The 19,301-nt window shown below is 45.0% G+C and overlaps 1 protein-coding gene across 1 annotated transcript in view; it reads left to right on the top strand.

The window, feature by feature from the left end:
- The window catches only part of LOC147253970 (uncharacterized), a 61,918-nt gene extending 47,175 nt beyond the window's left edge, over positions 1-14,743 (top strand). The window contains exons 87-101 of the mRNA XM_086215321.1: positions 7,462-7,673; positions 8,300-8,462; positions 8,632-8,711; positions 9,319-9,479; positions 9,556-9,670; positions 10,215-10,405; positions 10,486-10,534; positions 10,625-10,753; positions 10,846-11,178; positions 11,308-11,405; positions 11,511-11,587; positions 11,675-11,754; positions 12,546-12,574; positions 12,642-12,743; positions 12,855-14,743. Of these exons, the coding sequence (XP_086071447.1) occupies positions 7,462-7,673; positions 8,300-8,462; positions 8,632-8,711; positions 9,319-9,479; positions 9,556-9,670; positions 10,215-10,405; positions 10,486-10,534; positions 10,625-10,753; positions 10,846-11,178; positions 11,308-11,405; positions 11,511-11,587; positions 11,675-11,754; positions 12,546-12,574; positions 12,642-12,743; positions 12,855-13,376 (2,341 nt within the window). The 3' untranslated portion in view covers positions 13,377-14,743. The remainder of the gene's footprint in view (positions 1-7,461; positions 7,674-8,299; positions 8,463-8,631; positions 8,712-9,318; positions 9,480-9,555; positions 9,671-10,214; positions 10,406-10,485; positions 10,535-10,624; positions 10,754-10,845; positions 11,179-11,307; positions 11,406-11,510; positions 11,588-11,674; positions 11,755-12,545; positions 12,575-12,641; positions 12,744-12,854) is intronic.
- The last annotated feature ends 4,558 nt before the right edge of the window (positions 14,744-19,301 follow it).

Genomic DNA, 19,301 nt, shown 5'->3' with positions numbered 1-19,301 from the left:
TGGTAGAGAGCGGTGTAACCATCAAGGATCTGTTTTACAGGTGTCCATGCTGTCAACGCCCTCCACACGGATCATAGTGTCTGGTGTCTCACCATTCATACCAAACAATTTGTTAGAGAACGAGCTCCGTGTGTTTGGGAAATTTCTCAACCCCAGACTAATTCACAGCAACATTGGTCCAGTTGGCTTTACTGACCATCATTTTGTTAGCGAAGGCATGGTCAGTTCGCCTGGTGAAAGGGTCAAGACAGCTTTTTCTGTCTTTCTGTTTCTATAATGTTTTTGGCAGCAATGGAGTCTGAAAAAAAAATCTGATTTTGTGTCTTTGAAGCAGTAGTGGGAGGTTGGAAAGACACGTACTAGGGTTTTCTGTCAGCAGTATACTTCCCACTCCACTGCTAAGATCAAGGTTGCAGTTCAGGAGCTTGAAGCTGACATCATGGGCATTGAGAGGGAGCTGTGTAGAGACTCTGATCCCAACATGGGTCCTCTGCTGCAGGAGAAGAATTTGGAATTGAGCTCTTTTGTTCGAGAGAGTGAAGCGCGCCCTCGTCATGTCTCGCTTCTTTCAGCTGAATGATATGGATGGCCCAAGTTTTTTCTTTTTCAACCTGGAGAGTTCAGTAACACAGAGGAAGCAGATGACCTGCCTCAAGCTTCCAGGAGGCAGAGTGACCACAAACTCTGGTCAGATAAGTACACATGCAGTGGGGTTCTACACTGACCTTTTTGGGGCAGAACAATGCAGCATGTACTGTCATAAGGAGCTTCTGGAGGGGCTCCCTCAGCTCCGCCAGGAGGAGAAAGCTGCTCTGGACAGCGAGCTGACTCTGGAGGAGCTGACAGCTGCTGTTCACCAGTTGGCATCTGGGAGGGCACCTGGCATCAATGGGCTCTGTTGACTTTTTTAAAAAGTTTTGGGGTTTTCTCAGGGGCTGCACGGTGGTGCAGTGGTTAGCACTGTGGCCTCACAGCAAGAAGGTTCGGGGTTCGAGTCCCGGCTCGGGCACGGGATCTTTCTGTGTGGAGTTTGCATGTTCTCCCCGTGTCTGCGTGGGTTCTCTCCGGGTACTCCGGCTTCCTCCCACAGTCCAAAAACATGCAATTGGGGACTAGGCTGATTTAATACTCTAAATTGACCGTAGGTATGAATGTGAGTGTGAATGGTTGTTCGTCTCTCTATGTTGGCCCTGCGATGGACTGGCGACCTGTCCAGGGTGTACCCCGCCTCTCGCCCGTTGACGCTGGGATAGGCTCCAGCCCCCCCCGCGACCCTTAATGTGTAGGAATAAGCGGAAGATGACGATGGATGGATGGTTTTCTCAGATCTGACTTGCATGCTGTTTTGCTGGAGTGTTTTAGAGCGGGCTCCCTTCCTGTTTCTTGTCAACGAGCAATTCTTTCCCTGCTTTCCAAGAAAGGGGATTTAGCATTACTTAAGAACTGGAGGCCAGTTGCCCTCCTCTACAAGGTGCTTTCCAGACCCTTGTCCAACAGACTTAAAGACTTTCTAGGTATACTTGTGGACTAAGAACAATCATATTGTGTACCCTACAGAACAATCTTTGACAATGGTTTCCTTATTCAAGATGTCATTGATGTTTTCAGATCTGATACCAACATTAATGTTGGGATTGTGTGTTTGAATCAGGAAAAAGCTTTTGATAGGGTGAATTGCTCTTATTTATTTTTGGCACTGAGGGCATTTGGGATTAGTAATGTTTTTTTTTTTGGCTTGGATAGGTTTACTTTATCGTGGTGCACGATGCGTGGTGAAGATGGGGGCAGGGCTGAGTCGGCCAATCCCTGTGCAGCAAGGGATAAAGCAGGGTTGTACTATTTCAGGCCAACTTTACAGCCTAGCTATCGAGCCTTTGCTGTGTAGGTTGAGAGATCGGCTCAGTGGTCTTTCACTGCTAGGTGTCTCCAGTCTAGATCACCCTCACATTTTATCTGCCTATGCAGATGATGTCAGTATGTTTGTTACAAGCCAAGAGGATGTTCAATGTTTGCAAGATACCCAGTCACTGTATGAAAGTGCCTCTTCTGCACAGGTTAATTGGACTAAAAGTGAATCTTTGTTGTTGGGGAGATGGAGGAACCAGTCATTACCCAGCCTACCTGGAGGCCTTCAATGGGGGAAGGAGGGGCTTACAGTGCTAGGTGTGTTTTTGGGGACAGAGGGATTCCAGGCAAAAAACTGGGTGGGAATAAAGGAGAAAGTGTGCACTTGGTTGGTTAAATGGAGATGGTTGATACCCCAGTTGTCATATAGGGGAAGAATTCTGGTTGCCAACAACTCGGTTGCCTTGGCTCTTTGACATAAATTCACCGTCTTGACACCACCAAGAAATCTGGTTGAAGACATTCAGAGAACCACTGTGGACTTTTTCTGGTCTGGCAAGCACTGGGTCCTGGCAGCAGCCCTCTTATCTACCAGTGGCTGAAGGGGGACAGGGGCTGATTAACATACTGTAAAAAATGTATGCGTTTTGACTCCTGACTGCACAAAGGTTTCTGTTTAACTCTGGCCCAGGCTGGTTTGATATGGCTCGACTGTTGCTGCAGAGAGCTAGACGCTTGAGTTATGAAAAGCAACCTTTTCTTATCCAGCTTGAAAATGTGGACCTTGGTGGACTGCCACCTTTTTATCTTTCTGTCCTTCAGGCTTGGCAGATATTTCATTTTTCATGAGTCATAGAGGAGACTCCTGGCTGTATGAAGAACCTTTGTTTTTCAACAATTTTGTTTTGACTCAGGCATTGGAATCTGCCTGGTGGTTTTTCTGCAGGACGAGCCACTGGTCCATCATATAATTGGAAGCAGTGTGATTATTAGAAATTTGTTTATTCAAGTGTCGCCATTGTCGGTTCCGTCCACGTGGGTTGCTGTATTTGGTGTCCAGCCGTTCCTACCTACTTGAGTCAGAACTGCGGAGATTGGGAAAGTTTGCCAGCGGCTTTAAAAACACAAGTCTGGAGTGTAAAGACCCCAACAAGTCTGTGGATGGGAACATAATGGGTTGTTAACCATGGGCAACGTGGAAGGGAGACATACCAGTGGCTGTGGTGGGCAGGGAGTTATGGGCCATCTCCACCCATACAAGCTTAGATGACCAGGTCTCGGGGTCTCTGGAGGCCAGGCATTGAAGGCCCGTCTCGAGTTCCTGGTTGAGTCTCTCCGTCTGGCTGTTGGACTGGGGATGGAACCCTGACAATAAGCTCGCTGAGGCCCCCAAGAGGCCACAGAACTCCCTCCAGAATCTTGAGATGAACTGCGGTCCCCGGTCTGATACAATGTCCTCTGGGAACCCATGGATCCTGAAAACATTGTCAAAGAGAGCCTCTGCAGTCTCCTTGGCTGAAGGGAGCTTGGTTAGGGGAATAAAGTGCACCATCTCGGAAAATCGGTCCACCACTGTCAGAACTGTGGTGTTACCTGCAGACGGGGGCAGCCCTGTGACAAAGTCCAAAGATATGTGGGTCCAGGGGCGTTTCGGGATAGGCATAGGGTCGAGAAGTCCCATGGGCTTCTGTGTGGAGGGCTTGTTAGCAGCACAGACAGAGCAAGCAGCAACATAACTGGAGACATCGGCCCTCAGGGATGGCCACCAGAACCTCTGGCTAATGAGGTGGGTAGTCTTCGTGATCCCTGGATGACATGCAGTCTTTAGAGCATGGGCCCAATGGATGACTTCACCCCTCAGGTTAGGCACAACAAACAGTTTATTCTGGGGCACTCTGCTGGGGTCTGGATGTCTCCCAGGCCGTGCATGACCTTGGACTCAATGTCCCAAGTGAGGGCAGAAACAAAACAAGAACTGGGTAGGATGGTTTTGGGTTCGGGATCTGTAACAGCATGACCGAAATTTCTAGATAGGCTGTCTGCTTTAGTGTTCTTGGAACCTGGGCGGAAAGACATGTTAAAATTAAACCGGCTAAAGAAAAGGGACCACCTAGCCTGACGGGACTTTAATCTCTTAGCAGTCTTTAAATATTCCAGGTTCTTGTGATCCGTCCAGACTAAGAATGGCTGTGAGGTCCCCTCCAGCCAGTGTCTCCACTCTCCTAAGGCCATTTTGACTGCCAGAAGTTCTTTATCCTCTATATCATAATTTTGTTCTGTAATACTGAGTTTTTTAGAGAAATAAGCACAGGGATGCAGCTTGCCATCGATAGGGCTAACCTGGGAAAGAACGGCCCCCACCCCAACATCAGAAGCATCACCCTCAACAACAAATTGTCTGTCTGTTTCGGGGAGGCAGAGGATAGGAGCAGACGTGAACCTATTCTTAAGTTCAGAAAATGCCAGTTTACACTGTTCCGACCAAAAAAAAAAAAAAGGTTTCTATGGGGAAGTCAACTCATGGAGGGGCGATGCTAGGGTGCTATAATTACAAATAAATTTCCTGTAAAAGTTAGCAAAACCTAGGAATCTTTGTACCTCCTTTCTGCAGGTAGGAGTGGGCCAATGCATCACTGCTTGGATCTTTTCAGGATCCATCTTGATCTCCCCCTCAGACAATACATATCCCAAAAATTAGACTGTGGGTTTGTGAAACTCACACTTCTCTGCCTTCATGTAAAGCTGGTGGTCCAGCAGTCTCTGTAATACCTGGCGAATGTGAGTGCGGTGAATATCCTCGTCGGGAGAGAAAATGAAGATGTCGTCTAGATACACAGACAAAAGAATTCAACATATCCCGCAGAACATCATTGACCATATTGTGGAAGACAGCAGGGGCGTTTGTAAGACCAAAGGGCATGACTAAGTACTCATAGTAGCCACTGGGTGTATTGAAAGCTGTCTTCCATTCATCTCCCTGTCTGATACGTACCAAATGATAAGCATTGCGTAGGTCAAGCTTGGTAAAAATTTTGGCTCCCTCCAGCAGCTCAAAAGCAGAGGAAATTAGAGGGAGTGGATACCTGTTTTTAATAGTGATATTGTTAATGCCCCTATAGTCAATACAAGGCCTGAGAGACTTATCTTTCTTGGTGCCGAAGTAGAATCCAGCCCCAGCAGGAGACGAGGAGGGTCTGATGATCCCAGCAGCCAGGGACTCCTTGATGTATCTCTCCATTGCCTGTTGTTCAAGAGCAGAAATGGAGTACAATCTCCCAGGCGGGGGCGTGGTTCCAGGAAGCAGGTCAATGGCGCAGTCATAGTCTATGTGGAGGCAGACTAGTAGCCTTGGTTTTACTAAAAACCTCCATTAGGTCATGGTAACAGCCGGGAACATTGCTCAGATCTAAGGAGTCCGGGTGACTGTCTTTAGGTGCGTCACGCTGAGATCTGAAGAACGAGTCTTGGCACCGGGGTCCCCATGCAAGGACTTGTCCAGAGGTCCAGTCCAGTCTGGGCTTATGCTGCTCTAGCCAAGGGTGCCCAAGGATAATGTCATGAATCATGTCAGAGAGTACATGGAAGCTTAATTGTTCGTGGTGTGACTCACTGTGTACGATGCGTAATCCTACCCAGTCTGGAGCCATCAACGGCTTTAACGTTGAGTGGGTAAGGGAGACGAAAGAGTCGGAGGTTGAGTCTCCTCCTCCTGGCAAGAGAGGGATCAGGTTTGCTTCAGAACCAGAATCTATGAATGCGTTTATTCTTACACAGTCAGTGTTTGAATGTAGAGTCAGAAGTGGTACAACCTGAGCTGGACTATTAATGGTCATGCTATGACTCACCTGAACGGGCTGTGGGGCAGGTCTCTGGGCACCCTTGATGTAACAGTCCGCTACAGCATATCCCAACAGGCCACAATAGAAACACCTGCCATCCCTCCGTTGGTGTAATCGTTCCTCAGGACTGAGGCACGTGCGCCCCAGCTGCATGGGCTCCTCCAAGGGTGATGTCGCGGGTGCAGTGGTCCGAGGTGGTGTGGTAGTAGATGCGGTGATCCCCCTGTGGAAGGAAGGAGCTGATGAGTGGACCTCCCAGTGGCGAGGTGCGGGCGGGTAGTCTGCTTCTCTCTCTTTCCTGGTCTGTTAGCCGGTTATCCACCTGGACAGCAAGGGCGATGAGTGGGTCGAGTTCCTTAGGTAAGTCAAATGGGACCAAGGCTTCTTTCACCCGGGTATTTAACCCCTTAAAAAAAGCATCAGTGAGGGCTGCGGTGTTCCAGCCACACTCGACTGAGAGCGTGCAGAACTCGATGGCGTAGTCAGTGACCCTCCTGTTTCCTTGTCTCAACCCCAATAATGTTCGTGCCGCCTCTCTGCCTGACGCTGAGTGTTGAAACACTTGGAGAAGGGCCTGGGAAAAGGCAGCTTGGGATGAGCAAACATTGGAGTGGCGACTCCACTCGGCAGTGGCCCACTTCTCCGCTCTGCCAGTGAGGTGGGAAATCATGTAAGCCACCTTAGATCGTTCGGTGGGAAAAGCAGCAAACTGCATCTCAAAGTGGAGTTAACATTGTGTGAGAAAAGGTCTGACTTCACCTGAATCTCCAGCAAACTTTTAAGGTTTGGACAACCGGAGGCATGACGAGGCATAAGTGGCTGCAGCTGTGTCTGCCGGGGTACCAGGATGAAACCTTTCATGAGGGCGGGGGTCAGGAGATGTGGTGGCAGCCGTAGTCTCTGACTCCCTCTGGAGGGCCATGGTGAGGTTGCTCAACTGGAGCTGAAGGCTGGCCAGCATGGACTCTTGGTGTTTGTGTAGCTCCTTGGTGTGTTAACAGAGGGCAACCATCTGCTCCTCTTGTTGGGCTAACCTCTTCCCCATATTTTGGAGCGCCAACCATATGGGTTGCTCCTCCCCTGGTTGCATTTTAGCTGGCCAGATTGTTCTGTCAGGAACAATGGCAGGGCAACAAATAGGAAAGAGGAGACTGGTCCGAAGTTCAAAGAACAAGGTTTATTCAACTGTCTGAGGTCAAGAAACACAAGGGAGATACTCAGGCCAGGCCAGGCAGGGTTCGGTACACAGGAGTGGAAGTCAGACTAGGCAGAGGTCATACACAAAGAGCAGTCCAAGAAGGCAGACAAAACCAGACGGGGGCAAGGCAGGAGAACGAGGTCGAGAGCAAAGGAGGTCAAGATCGGTTTGTGAAATATGAAAGTACACCTAGAGAGTGACAAAAGCTGAGCTTACAATCTGGCGTGGAACTAAGGGAGACAGAAGGTTAAATACAAGAGGTAATGAGGGGTAATGAGACACAGCTGGGAAGGAAAAATCAGGAAGTGGGTGTGACAAGCCGGAACAAGGAAGTAAAACCTGTGAAGACAAGAAAGAAACGTGAATCACCAAAATAAAACAGGAAGTGAAACAAAACATGAACCACAAAAACAGACAGAGGAGCAAACAGGGTCATGACATATATTAAACCGATAACTTTTTTTGTTTTCCTCAATTGTTGAGGTCACTGAGATTTAATCTGATTGGTGCAATGGGATAATAAAGGAATTTTGAAAACCAGTCTCTCCTCTCTGTTCTCCTCTCCTCTTCCCTACCCAGATTTGCCTATGTGTTTTCTCAGACAGGGAAATACGTATTTTTGGACAGTGCTGTTCCAGAGTGGAGTCTGGTGGTGGTGGTGAGTGAGGAGGGGACAGAGTGTGACCCCCGGGGGGTGGTCTTCCAGCCCATGACCCCAGCACAGCTGGTCAGGTATGGGGTTGTCAAGCAGCATCGACTCAACCTTCTTCCTGCCTGGGGGGTGATTGGAGGTGAGTATTTGTACACTGTGTGAAAAAATACTGGTGCAGGTTAGCCCTGGGCTAAGAGTTGAGCCCCTGCTAACGTAGCCTCTTTCCACACACAAGTTATTAGCCAAGAGTTAACCTAAGCCCAGGTTAGACGTTTGTCAGCAAGGTTGTTTCTGCATCTTGTGGAACCCGCCTGAGCTACCTTTACGTCTGTTAAATTTATCTTGAACAGACTTCACCATCCACAAACTTGGGAACAGCTCCATCTCAGCCTGCAACCAGTATGGGGTTAGGGTACATGTTGGGCCTTGACATCAGCATGCTGAGATCCAGCTTGCTAGTGTTAACTGTTACCAGGCATCTGTTTCAGGATGTAGAAATGTAAACACAAAGCATGCACACAGACTGTCGTGGACTGCGATTGGACAACTAAACATTCATACAAATTCTACTTCTTTCCTTTACCCTATTTCTCATTGGCAGCATTTTACCCTTAGCTAAATTCATTTTCTGGGGAAACTTCCTCAAAAATTAGGGCTAGCCTGCCCATTGAGCAGGGTTAGCAAGCCCTTTGGGATGTGTCAGTGTGAAAGGTTGCCAGGGGCTAAGCATGGTGTAAAAAGCCTTATCATAGGAACTGTGTGCAGGGATCCTGAGTCTGCTGCTGGTGGTAGTTGTGCTACTGACCACCACAGCGGTGGTTCTACGGCCTAGCAAAGCAAACAATTTCTCCCATTGGAAGATGAAGCCCAAGTGGCGCAGACTTGCGGATCCTCCTCATCTGGCTGAGTGTGTCTGCAGTGATGACAGGTAGTAGAAATTACGTATTTTACGCCTCTGGTAGCACATCACTCTGATCAAAGGCCTGCAGCTCAAAGCAGCATGTCATGCTTCTCCCTGTATGATGATGTAAAATTACATAGAACATACATGTGAAGTCAGCCATGGGTCAATGGGTAGTGTGTCTTGTGTGTTTTAGCATGGGTTTGTTCAGCTGCCTGGGCCACAGGAGTGTAGGTGAGGGGGCTGAGGCAGAGGAGCCTGCTATTTCAAAGGGAGGTAAGACCATTATTTGAAGTCTGAGCTTCAGCTTTCTTCCACAAAACAGAAAACTGGGATGTAGACTCATTTCAAAATATTGCATCAGAAACGATGTTAAGAAAGCATGGCAGCTAAAGACAATTATGCAAATATCAGTCAGTCTGAAATGAAATTATCTTTTACACTGATTTTCTGCGCAAATTCAATAAGTACACACAAAAAAAAATCTTTGTAAATGTTTCCAGAAAATTTTAACTTTACCATCTGACTGGTTAATAATATATCTTCCACTGTTCTCTGTTTCTGTGTGGTTGATGGTTTCTCACCACGTGGAATTTTTCCTGCAGCTTAATGGAATATGTAAATGTCCGTCAGCCCAGTTGATATGAAACCATCATGCATGACCAGGCAGCAGTAAAAAACATATTCCCCATTTGATGTATTCGAAAGAAAACAATGGCTAATATCTCACTCTAATGAATTGTACAGATATCTCTATACCCAGCTAGTTAGCTTCTGCTGTTATGATTTAGGTTCTCATTATCATGACAAGTTCCATCCATTATTTATGGAGCAAAGTTAAGGATCTAGATCTTAACATGTCTCCTCCAATGTGCTCATTCAGGACTTGTGTTGGAGTACTGTGATTTAGAGGAGTTCAACGTTAAGACTCTGTATGACAAACTAGAAGATCAGAACCTGCACGTTGCTTCACAACTGGCCCGCCATCGCAAAGACACACTGGAGTTCTATCAAAACATTTGCCATCAAACTGAAATGCTCCAGGTGGGATTTAGTAATCTAATGCTTAGATTCAGATTTAGATAGGGTTCATGTGTTACCATTGTGAATTTTCTTTCAGAATATCTTTGAGAGCATGGATGATAAAAAACGGAGTCTTCTTAAAGAGCTGCTTGTCCATAATGCTATGAAGGATAAACCATCTCAGAGCAGTGCAACAGAAGATGATGGACAAGGTAAAAATGGAAGGAAAATAACATTATTTTATAAAGAAATTGGCTTGTCCAGAGCAGAGCAGACTTGGGGGGTCTTCCAGCTCCGTCTACAGCCTGGTTGATGCTTCTGAATTGATGCCATACAGGCTACAGTTAATGGCAAGGCTAAATGTTATTCAAAGTACAAAGCAGCCCTACAGAAGTATGGATGCTTAGGCTCTAGTATTTGGCCCACATTGGTGCACGAGTTTATTTCACAGTTAAAGGTAATTAATGTGCTGAGGAACTTAAGCTCAAACAAGATGAAGCAAAGTGTCCTCCTGCTTTGAGCCTTTATGCTAAGCTAAGCTAACTAAATGCTGTTCTTCTCTGTTCCAATTACTCTTGGCAAGACAGTGAAAAGGTGAATTGTTTGTTTGATAGAGGTTAACACAGATGAACCACAACCCTTTTTTGAAATTGGAAGTGAAAGTTAATATGTTTTCAGTAGCCCTGCTTTTCAAGGCTGGCACATGTGTTATTAAGTGTTTTACCCTGATCTTCTATTCTAATCTTCCTCCCCCAGCCGAGGCATCTATAGCATTAGTGTGTGCTGTTGTCCCATCCGTGGAAGCTCTTTTATGCAGGCTGATGGGAGAAGTCTGGCAGAGTCAGGATTTGCCAGGGCCCCCACTCTGTCATCATAGTCTTCCTAATGCCTGGGAGCCGCAACCTGGGTCCTTTCAAACCACTGGCACCAACCACAGTAGAATACAGGTACTATAGCTGACTCGGTTCTGTCATCCTGGAATAATTAAGAGAAGAATGCTATCTTAAATCCAACATTTTATCCCTAGTCTTCATCGGTAAATATGACCAAAACACAAGCTGCTTCCCGTGAGCCAAGTAAGGAACAAATACTCACGAAGGTTTTCTGCATTTCTGAGAGCATTAAAATGTAACAGTGACACTCAGAAATATGAATTTTCTCTTCAGCTCCTTTTCTAAGTGATGATGATTTGTCCAAGCTGGTCAGCATATCTCCTCTTTTCAAGACCCTGCAAGAGATCCAGGAGTCTTTACAGAACCTCTCCACAGCTGATCCCAGGCAACAGCACTACAGTGGTACACTATTTAGGGCTCAATCTAAGATCTCACAACAGGATTTACACAAAACATGAACCCTAAAAAAAAATATGGTCTGTCTTCTCTATCAGTTCTGGGGCATTCGGTCAAACAGAGCTGCGATGTTCAACTCATCCCGACTCCACTGGACAACCTCTCGCCTCAACTCTCTGCTGTTTACCTGCTGGGTCGCCAGGTGATGGAGCTGCTTGCAAACTGCCCCTTGTTCCCTTCTGTGCTTCTTGTCCTGGCCAAGTCGGTCCCTGATTCACCGCCTTCCTCCAGCAAGGGTCTGCAGCCACACTGCTCAGCAGACTTTTATTTTGATGTGACCAATCAAATCCTTTATCTATCTGAGGCCAAGCTGCAGCACGCGGGACGTTTTATTGCAACCATTCTTCAGTCAATGGCCTTCATAGCTTCAGGTAAGTAGAGAGATACAATAGAGAAGTGAAACCCCATATTTTGTAGCTGTAGCTCAGACAGTCATCACTAAATGCACAAAGTGTGCAATCTTCTTTCCAAACAACAAAATCTCTTTATTTTTCATCTAGGATTCAAACCTCAGGGATTTATGCAAGCCCTCCATGAGGCCATTTCAGTTCTCAGCTATCAACTTTTTAACTTCTCTTTCCAAGGGAGCACAGCAGAGGTGCGCATATACTATTAATGGCACTGCTGATCTTTACCTGCACAAGAGGTTTAACCTTTTGGACCCTCTTTATAGTCTAAATGCATTGTTTCCAAATGGCTGCAGGGTGCATTGGCTGAGAAATTCTTCAACATTGTTATTCCCACTGAAGCGCTGTTCTCTGAGCAGCTATCAGCGTCAAGGTTAGTGTGAATGATAATAGTAGTCGTGTGGTGTGGTCTCCCCAAAACAACATAATTCAATCAACTGTTCTCTATTTTCCTACTCAGGCTTGACAAATACAGATTTTTCAAGATAGAGCAGCTCACTCAAAACCTGAAACAGGCTTCAACTGAGGACACGGAAGCAGGTAAGACAAAATTTTTATTTCTTGTAGGATCAAGTCGGGATATGTAACATGTAAAAGCAATGAGTTCTTGTCAAACAGTTGAAATTTCAGCAAGGACAGCAATGTTAGACCAGCTGAGGCCAATTATTAAAGTGCAGTGTAAGAGTTGAAATAATCTCAGATGTCCAAAATTAGATCAGACACACAGTCCCAACACAACTTTTATGTTATCTACTTTTTAAAAAAAAAGCTGCATACAGTACGAACGAATATAAGAGGTACAAAGCTTCAGCGTCCCATGTATGAAGGTCTACTTATAGCATTTCCCCTTTTACCCTCATATTGGTTTAATGCCTCCAAAGAAAACTTTCAGTTTTCAGATCCATTGATCCAGAACTGAATTGGTAGTCATCTCACAAAACTCCTGAATGTCCCAAATTGCGCAATGTTAATGGACCCACACAAATGAATAAACAAATTATATTGTATATGCAAAGTGGACTCTGGCCCATTTATGTTTCCCTGCAGCCAGATTTGCTAAACACCATTAAATCAAAAGAATGTCCTGGAGAGAGCAAGAGAGTGGGAGTGTTTTTGTTCCAGACAAACAGACCACTAACAGAGTTTATGACCTAAAGGACAGCATGCCATGAGCACCAAAGACCTTCTGAAGGCCATAGATGTTTATTTTCCTGTTAGATTTGCAATAATAATTTGTTATTAGTTCTTCCTCTTGTTGCCTTTCCCATCAACATGCCATCGAAGCAGTTACATTCAATCAACTATCGTGTTGTGTTTAAATATATCTGCAGGTCTTTCACCAACAGGGACTCTGAGGGAGGTATGTCTCTGTTTTTTAATTTTTTAGAGAGTTATCCTTTGTTCAGGACAATTTTTGTTTGTTCCAGATGTCCTGTGTAGAGGAAGAAATAGACCACATGAACGAGTGTTTCTTGAAGCTAACCACGCAGCTGCAGAAGAGAGAAAATGGTGCTGACAATCTTTTTGAGGTACTGTAATTAGCTGGTATTACTGGTATTACACATCCAATTCAAATGAAAGCCCCCCCCCCCCCCCACACACACACACACATACGTAGAGTGTGATGTATCCTGTTGCAGAGGGAAACACCAGTGAATGTGCCAAGGCTGAGGGGTCATGGAACAATTCTGCTGGAGCTGAAGAGACACTACGTATCACTGCGCCTCCAAGAGCTCCAAATCACATTAGAGCAGATCAAACTGCACCAGCAGCATGACAGCATGTCCAAAGAAGGGACAGGAAGCTGCACACAGACGGACCACAGCAGCCCTCCGCAGGGGCAGACGATGCATTGTCCTGGCGCAGATTGCTGCAGCTGGTCCAACAGCCGGTGGCAGGACAGACCTCCAGTCTGCCAGGAGCACAGCCAACAACCAGCAGGGTGCAGAGCTCCAGCTAAGTTTAACCCTGAGACTCATATTCCTGGCCAATGGGGGAGTGACGCTGCCCAGAGCCCTAACCTGGACATGTTACTGGGCCCCCTCAATGCCCCTCAACAGCCACCACACAGTCGCATCATCATTGGAAATACATATGAGCACACAGATATTGATGATCTGTGTGTTCAGACTGATGATAGTCAGCGCGCTGAATATGGTTAAGAGTGGAGAAAACGTGTTGCATGTTTGCTGTTTTGTATATATATGTGTGTGTGTGTGTGTGTGCCTGTGTGTACCTGAATGTGATTTTGTATATGTGCATAGTAACAGGAATAATAATAATAATAATATTAATTGTTATTATTATAACAATAATAATGATGATATAATATAATAATAATAATAGCAGCAGTAGTAACACTAATAATAATAATAATAATGATAATAATAATAATATGCAGTCTCTTCATTGCACATGAGTGTCCGGTTGTTATCGGGGCAGGTTATTGGTGCTCAGCCCTCTCCTCCAGTCCTTCTGTTGGCCCCCCCCCCCTCCAGTGCGGGGGGGAGAGAGGGCCCCTCAATGTGCCTTTCCAAGGTCCAGATGCGAGTGGGCTCGGTGTAGCAGGTAGAGGATGGCGTCCTCCACACCGAATGAATGAATAATTGATATTAAAGTCTTTACCTTTAATTATCTCACTCATGTTGTGTTCTAGCAGTCTTTCTCCTTGAAGCCAGTTTTATTGTGTATATTTTTGTCAACTTTAGCTAGCAAAGAAGAGTTTGGTTTGAGTCCTTCATGTGACTTAAGCCACAATTGTTGAGTTTCTTTCTTAATCTTAATCTTGTATTACCTGTGGTTTTACTTGGATAATTATTATATTTGTGAGGCCAATTCAGAATAAAGTTACAAAGTGAAGACCAGAATCACACCAGAATCAAATGAGAGACAGGCCTGAATCAAACCTAAAACAAATCAAAATCAGACTCGGGTCACACCTGGATCAAATTAGAGTCACACCAGAATCACACCTGAATTACAGCCAAATCAAACCAGAATCAGACCTGAATGAAACTGGAGCTGGACCTGAATCACACCTGAATCAAATAAGATAATAATATATAAGATGGGAAACACGACACCTGAATAAGACAAGGATCACCCCCAAATCCAACCTGAATCAGAAGCAGATTCTTGGCTTTTATTCTGCAAGTAGAGTTTATTTTACTCTGTTATTATTACTTATCTTAGCTCATATGTATTGCTTTTTATTTAATCGGGGTTATAGATCTATTTATTTATATTATTTGTACATCATTTTGGTCAACTGAGGTTGTTTTTTAAATGTGCTTTTGACTCTCTCTGTCTGTCTCTGTCTCTCTCTCTCTCACACACACATTTGTGCTTTGTCCTGATCATGTCTCCACCCCAAAGAACTGCTCTCATCAAACTTGTTTGATGCGACTATGGAAATCCCATTTCAAGAGGGTGCAGGATTTCCAGCAGGGGGGTCACACTTGAAGACTGTGCTGCTGAGGTACAGGTTATCTGTGTTCCCCCAGCTCTCTTGAAACCCTCACGGTTGGGATGCGGCCACGTCCTACACATGGCGCGAGATGCTAAGTGTAGTGCTGTATGTGCTGTGAATATGTTCAGTTGCCCACGGGTGCAAATTGGAGGGAAATGGTTCTGCCTCCATGTGTCAAACCCTGGTGGACTGGCAGTCTGTGCCTGCTAGGAGAGGCTCTTATTACGACCAGGATGTTTATTGCATTTACGCCGATGCTGTACACTCATGTCATCACATGATTGTGAGGTGGACTGTTAAACATTCTATGCTTTTTATAGTTTATGACTGTTATCCTATTGTTGACCCTCAGGATGAGAAGCTGCGGTTTTGCATCGGATAATGACGATATGAATAAAATGAAAATAAAAAGTCAATGATGTGGGACCGCCCCAGGGGTATCGGGAGGAAAGGGGTCTTATAATAGAAAGCAAGTATTTCTACAGGGGCCTGCAGCCAAATCAGAAGGTCAGATGGAACAAGTCTTCACTTACTATCAGTGTTAGTTTCCAGCTCTGTGCCAAATCCCCCAGGTTTAATCTGGCAGTGCCCTGCAGCCGGGGGTTGGGTTCTGTGTTTGCATGTGTGCGTGCGTACATGATGATTTCTTGCTCTAGTTGTTGAGACGCACAAGTTATTTTTGGACTGTCTGTGTGTGACGAGTGTGAATGTATTTACATATGAAAGAGTTGTGTGTCGATCTATCCAGGGCAAACCCTGCCTCTCACCCAATATCAGCTGGGAGGCTCCAGCCCCCCCCACCCTTTACCCGCCAAATATTTTAACATTATTTTCAATGTCATTGTAAATGAGAATTTGCTCTCAATAGATTTTTGAGGTTGAATTTAGACTGAATAAATGTCAATGGGTCCTAAATTGAATACTGGCTAGTTTTTAACCCTATGACATGCTTGTAAAATCATAAGAATAACTTGGAAAAGATTCATGCAAAAAGTACAATTGATGATTTTACATGAAGACAGACCGGAAAAGAAAGAACATAATTCCTTGGATCAATACAAATATCCTATATTTAAAGACAAAACAAGACATGGCTTTAAAGATTGCTCCAGCAAAAGCACGAGGTAATACAAAGAACATTTGAACCAATTAAAAAGACCAATGGGGAAACAATTAAACGGTACCAAATCAATTGAAATTTATGCTAATGGAAGACTCTTGAGCAACCCAGCTGAAGTAGCAGTTGCTCCCAATCACCATTTCATTGATTCAGTCGATGACATTATTCAAGTCAAGTCAAGTCAATTTTATTTCTACAGCGCCAAACCCCAACCAAAGTCCTGTCCTGACTCTGTCCAAGTAGAGCAGGTCCAGCACCTCCCTCCTTCAATGAACCTCCACCCAACAATTCTCCATCAGCAGCACATCCTGCAACAGCAGCCACCAGAACCTTCCTTTACCAGCAGGAAGGTGGAGCAGATCCAGGATCAGTGGGGACGGAGAGAGAGCAGGAGAGCAGGACAGAGACAAAGACAGAGAATGGAGGAAGACAGAGAGACAGAAGGAGAGAGAGGGACAGAGATAAAGAGAGAGAGAAAGGAGGAGAGACTGATGGACAGAGACAAAGACAGAGAATGGAGGAAGACAGAGAGACAGGAGGAGAGAGAAGGACAGAGAGAAAGAGGGAGAGAAAGGAGGAGAGACTGATGGACAGACGGGGACGTGAGCAGGTGGAGCTACGGGTGGCAGCTGGAGCCTCTTCAGGTCTGGAGCCTCCTCCAGCAGCACCAGGATCTGGGATGAGGGGAGAAGAAGAGGAGTTAGTAACACGTCTGAGGACAGGAGGAGGAGAGAGAAGCCCAGTGCATCATGGGAGATCCCAGCAGTCTGAGCCTAGAGCAGCAGATCTAAGGGCCAGCCTAAGCAGTCCTGACTATAAGCCTGATCAACAAGGAGGTCTTAAGTCTGCTCTTAAAGGTCGAGAGGGTGCCATTATCAAGTGCTTTTCCCCTGTGCACATTATTCCCAGCCAAGTCAGACACAGTGAAACTGCTTTCAGTCTTGAAACTACCACTGTTTGGGTCTCTTAGGTCTTCCAGAGCCAACACTGTCTTTGGTATGAATACGGTTATGGTCAAGGAGCTCTCTGCATCCCTAGTATGTCCTGTTACAACCCATCTGCAACTATAGACCTGTAAGTGTCTTGCTAGTAGTTTCCTAAGTGGCTGAAAAATTAGTTGCTGAACAAATTATAAATCATGTAAATACCAGTTCCTACACATTGCATACAAATCAATTTGGCTTTCGCAAGAATCATTCCTCTGAAACAGCCGATTGTTATTTGAAAAAATTGAAAAAAGTCAATAGTTGAAGGGGGAGTGTTTGGTGCAGTCTTTCTCGATTTGAAGAACGCCTTTGTTACCGTCAATTGTTGTGTACTTCTTGGTAAACTATCTAAATTTCACTTTTCCTCAGCCACCACCAGCTAGATACAGTCCTATTTAACAAATAGGTTTGTTCGAATTAGGAACCACCAGTCAAATGCTATTTCCTTGGCTTGCACGTGTTTCCTTGGGATCCATTTTGGGTTCGCTGTTATTTTCCTTACATGTGAATGATTTGCCACCTGTCTGCCCCATTTCAAACACCATAATGAACGCAGCCGACACGGTATTTTTCATGCAGGGTAGCAGTTCAGCCCAAGTTGCTGATCAATTCACCAAATCAATGCAACACTGTATGGTTTGAGAAAAACTGCCTTCAGCTGAAAGTTTCTAAAACTGTATGTTTTTAGTAAAACTAATTCTCACTTTGCAGAGCCTGATGTGGTTGTATAAGGGGAGACACTCCATGTTGTTTCAGGTTCTAAATATCTTGGTGTGCTCATAGATAAAAAAAAAAAAAAACTCACTTTCAAAGAACGTATAAAATCGGTTACCAAATGCACTAAATTCATCCCTCCATCCCTCCATGTTCCCCCTCTCCTCCTGTTGAGGGTGGTGGGGGTGGAGCCTATCCCAGCAGCCTTCCCCCTGGACAGGTCACCAGTCCATGGCAGGGCCAACACATAGAGACAGACAACCATTGGCTCTCCCAGCCACGCCTACGGTCAATTTAGAGTCTGGATTAACCTGGTCCCTCTTGATGTCTTTGGACTGTGGAGGAAGCTGGAGTACCAGAGAGAACCCAGCAGGAACAGGGAGAACATGCAAGTGCACTAAATTCAATTTGGCAAATTTTTTGTCATGTCCACAGCTGCATGGCAACCTAGGCTGCACTAATGCACATGCACACGCACACGATGATCTTGTCCCACAACCTGGTCTCAACCTAGCAACTACTTGCTCTATATATATTAAAAAAAACCTCAAAGTTCTGGACAGGAAATCCAACAACGACCATCACTGCCATATTTTGCTACACTGGGAAAATCTGATTAAGTATTCACACGCTTGTCTTATGTACAAATTCATACATGGACATGCTCCTGTTTATAAAGATGGCGTCACCGTCCACACGGAGCGCAGCTAGAGAAGACCGTGTTGTCGCATTCAGAAAAAGGGATTTCAGCCAGTCTGCATTTTCAATCAGGGCTGCGTATCAGTGGAACTCCATCCCAACTCAGATTAGAAATCTGTCAAATTATGCTTCATTTAAACTTCATTTAAAAAAGTGGTTGGTTAGTGGTCAAAGCTGTCAACAAGTAAAGTTTGTTATTAATTTCCTGTTTGCTGCTCTGCCTGCTGCTGCTTCTTGCTGCCGTCTGTCGTGTCGTGTTGTTTGTCACTTTACTGATTGTCTTGCATTGTTGTTGCTTTTTGTGCATGGCTTTCTATAAAGTGCTTATTCTCTGTTGCGCTTGCTTGTGGTCTGCTCGTTTGTTCGTGTGAATTTGTGTAATCAGTCGTCGATGTCGGTGCTGCTACTCGGTGTTGTTTTGTCTGTTGCAACTGTCGGCTGTTTTAGCCAAGTCTCTGTTCGCGTGTGTATGTATGATTTTTTTAAAAAATATTTTATATTGTTCTTTGTCATTTAATCTTTACTCAGATTTCGTCCTCTTATTTTTAATGTATTATTTGTATGCTTATAACTAAATCTTTATTTTCTCCCGGGGTGATCATTCAACATCGGTCCAGGGACAGCAGATGTAAAACAGCCTTTTGGCTAATTCTGGCATGTTCACCTTTTTTAAGAGAAAAAGAAAGTTTCAGTAATGTGCATTTTCTGATGACTAAACCTTGAAATAAATATATAAATGAATGTAATTTTAGTTTTCAAATACATGTAGTTGAGTAAAAAGTACATGTCCAGCTGTATTGTATCAACCAGTAAGTATTAATTTACACGATTCTAAACTCTTTTTTTTGGACATGAAATCAAATCAAGTGTATCAATAAATGTAGGTGTAAGGGGGGGGGGGGCATGTTACGAAGCTGCTGTGGCTTCTTGTTTGGCATTCAGTACAAAATGAATGCCTGTGTTGAAGCGCCTCATGGTCTCACTCTCATCATCATCCCATCTCGACTGTGTTCTCGAGTTATGGACTCAGTGGACAAGCTGTTGTACGATTGAGTTATGATTTATGAAATAATTTGTTTTGCTCCTAGATGTCCTTTTA

The sequence above is a fragment of the Aulostomus chinensis genome, chromosome 10 (assembly GCF_037954235.1).
Source record: "Aulostomus chinensis isolate RoL2024-O1b breed Wild chromosome 10, RoL_Achi_v1.0, whole genome shotgun sequence".
NCBI classification, from domain to species: domain Eukaryota; kingdom Metazoa; phylum Chordata; class Actinopteri; order Syngnathiformes; family Aulostomidae; genus Aulostomus; species Aulostomus chinensis.
This window is presented reverse-complemented; position numbering and strand designations above follow the sequence as displayed.